The sequence below is a fragment of the Arabidopsis lyrata genome (assembly GCF_000004255.2).
Source record: "Arabidopsis lyrata subsp. lyrata unplaced genomic scaffold ARALYscaffold_4, whole genome shotgun sequence".
Taxonomy (NCBI): Eukaryota; Viridiplantae; Streptophyta; class Magnoliopsida; order Brassicales; family Brassicaceae; genus Arabidopsis; species Arabidopsis lyrata.
Genome location: NW_003302552.1, coordinates 19264151 through 19266203, shown reverse-complemented (window position 1 = coordinate 19266203; position 2053 = coordinate 19264151). Strand labels below are relative to the sequence as shown.

The following is a 2053-nucleotide window of genomic DNA, read 5'->3' as shown; positions in this document are numbered from 1 at the left end:
CACACAAGATCTACACATAGCTTAATCGTAACAGTTCCAATGGAATCTTTTTCTCTCTCTCTCTCCCACCTCTATAGACTCTAGAGAGAAAAAGCCACATTCATAATCATAGTCGTCATCTTCAGAGAAATATCATTAATGAACAAGAAGAAGAAAAAAAGATGCAAAAAAACAAACGGAAAAAGAGCAACAAACAAAAACAAAATCGTCACAAAAAGTCGAAAGACGAATCTAATTCACTATTTTATACTTATTAACTTATTTTACAATTTGTCTGTTCTTATTTTTTTTTCCTTCACGCTGAAACTGATCTTAAACAAAGCTTCTCTAACCAGAATGGTAAACAAAATCTAAAATTCATCTAAAGAAGTACACAACAAAAGAAAACAGAACCCTTATGTACATGTATTATATCTATCTACTTCGGTTTCAGAAAGAGAGAGAGATTTAGTATTTTGTTTTTTTTAAGAATCAGAGTAATTATCTCTCCAGCAAATAAGCATGATAACGCATCTACGCATGATATAGAAACGAGCTCTCTGTTCTTTAACCAATCTTGCACACTTTCTCGTAAAAGCACATCTCCCCTGTTTCTTGCCGTTGAAGGAAGAAGATGAGGTCGATGAAGAGCGCGTGATTCTCGACGCGCCGCCGTCTTTCTTCGACAGTTTCCACTTCTCATCTAGGTGAACGCTTCCCGATCGAGTCAGGCTTGAAGACGACGCCATTGATGTTAAAGATCTCAGATTTCAGATGTTGTGTGTGTGTGATCGATCCCAACGAGGAAAAAAGGATAAATATTTTATCTTGTGGGTTCGTTGGAAATTGACGAATTTGTGAGGAATAGATATAAAAAAAACAAACTTAGGAATTTGGAGATTTTCTCGGAGTTTGGAGATTTGAGTCAGCAACGGAAAAGAGAGTTAGGGTCTGTATTTATAATGGATTTTTCAGAAACATATATCGATTTAGAAAAGAAAAAATAATAATATGAAAAGATAAATAGTTTTGGTTAAATATTTATTTATTTTTGTATTCATTTGTCGGTTTTTGTGATAAATATAAAATTAGAAGAGGATGCAGAGAGTTGTGGCAGTCGCCAGTCGGTATTGCCCGGGGCCTTGTTGCGGCATCGATTGTCCTCCCACTATTAACATTTTGTTTTTATATTGCGAAGGATTTGGCTTAAAATTAAACAACTCAATTAATCATATATAGAGAGGGGAATCCAAACTAATTACGAGATTTTAACGAGATGTTGTTAGAAATTACCTAATCCAACTTATATCTACCGAGAATCGAAGAGAGCAACGGTATTATGATACTCATGCACCCGATATACAATGGAACTAGCTGGTTTAACAAACCCTTATATTTGTTGCTCAAATTTTGTTTATAGAGTCTTTTTTTCTTCTTTTCTTATAAAATTATAAAATAGCTTCCAGTATTGATGATCCAAAAATAATGATAATTTAATTTGTGATATCAATGTTTTGTTTAGGATTTATCCCGTTTTGACGACAAAAAAATAAGGATTTATCCCGTTTTCGTTTACATAAAAGTATTAGTCTACACAAAAAAAAATTAAAAACCTAAAAGAAATCATAAATCATTTATGAACCTGAAATCTAAAATCTTCTTTGAACTGAAAATCATAATAATTGTGTAGTCCAACAAAAAAAATGGTTTAGTATATTTGATTACTTTCCTAAAAACTCAACAAACAAATACTTTATGCGATAGATATTTCTTTCTTATAATAGAGAAATAAAAAAAACGTAAACTTTGAGCTGCTACATATTAAAAGTAATCGGCCATTGATCATATAAAAACCGATATATTTCAAATGATCCGTTGCGATGGATCCACGCTCTTGGCTAACAGTGTACACAAATTTGAGTGCTAAAATTTCTAGTTTTGTGATAATATTGAAAATTAAAAAGTAGATCGGATCAGTATTTTTGGGATTCTCCTATTCCAATAATATAATAAAACAAAAGAAAAAATGAAAATAAAATTGAAGTGTAAAGATGGAAGGAAAAGTCAGATAGTG

The 2053-nt window shown here is 31.9% G+C and overlaps 1 protein-coding gene across 1 annotated transcript; it reads right to left on the bottom strand.

The window, feature by feature from the left end:
- Window positions 1-216: 216 nt before the first annotated feature.
- LOC9317736 lies at window positions 217-959 on the bottom strand. The gene has a single exon (XM_002879766.2). The coding sequence runs from the start codon at window positions 726-728 to the stop codon at window positions 465-467; it is 264 nt and encodes an 87-aa protein (XP_002879812.2). The 5' UTR covers window positions 729-959; the 3' UTR covers window positions 217-464.
- Between the last annotated feature and the right edge of the window lie 1094 nt (window positions 960-2053).

What these genes read in the sequence shown, in the direction of transcription:
- LOC9317736 (XM_002879766.2), bottom strand. Translation starts at nt 728, where the DNA reads ATGGCGTCGTCTTCAAGCCTGACTCGATCGGGAAGCGTTCACCTAGAT.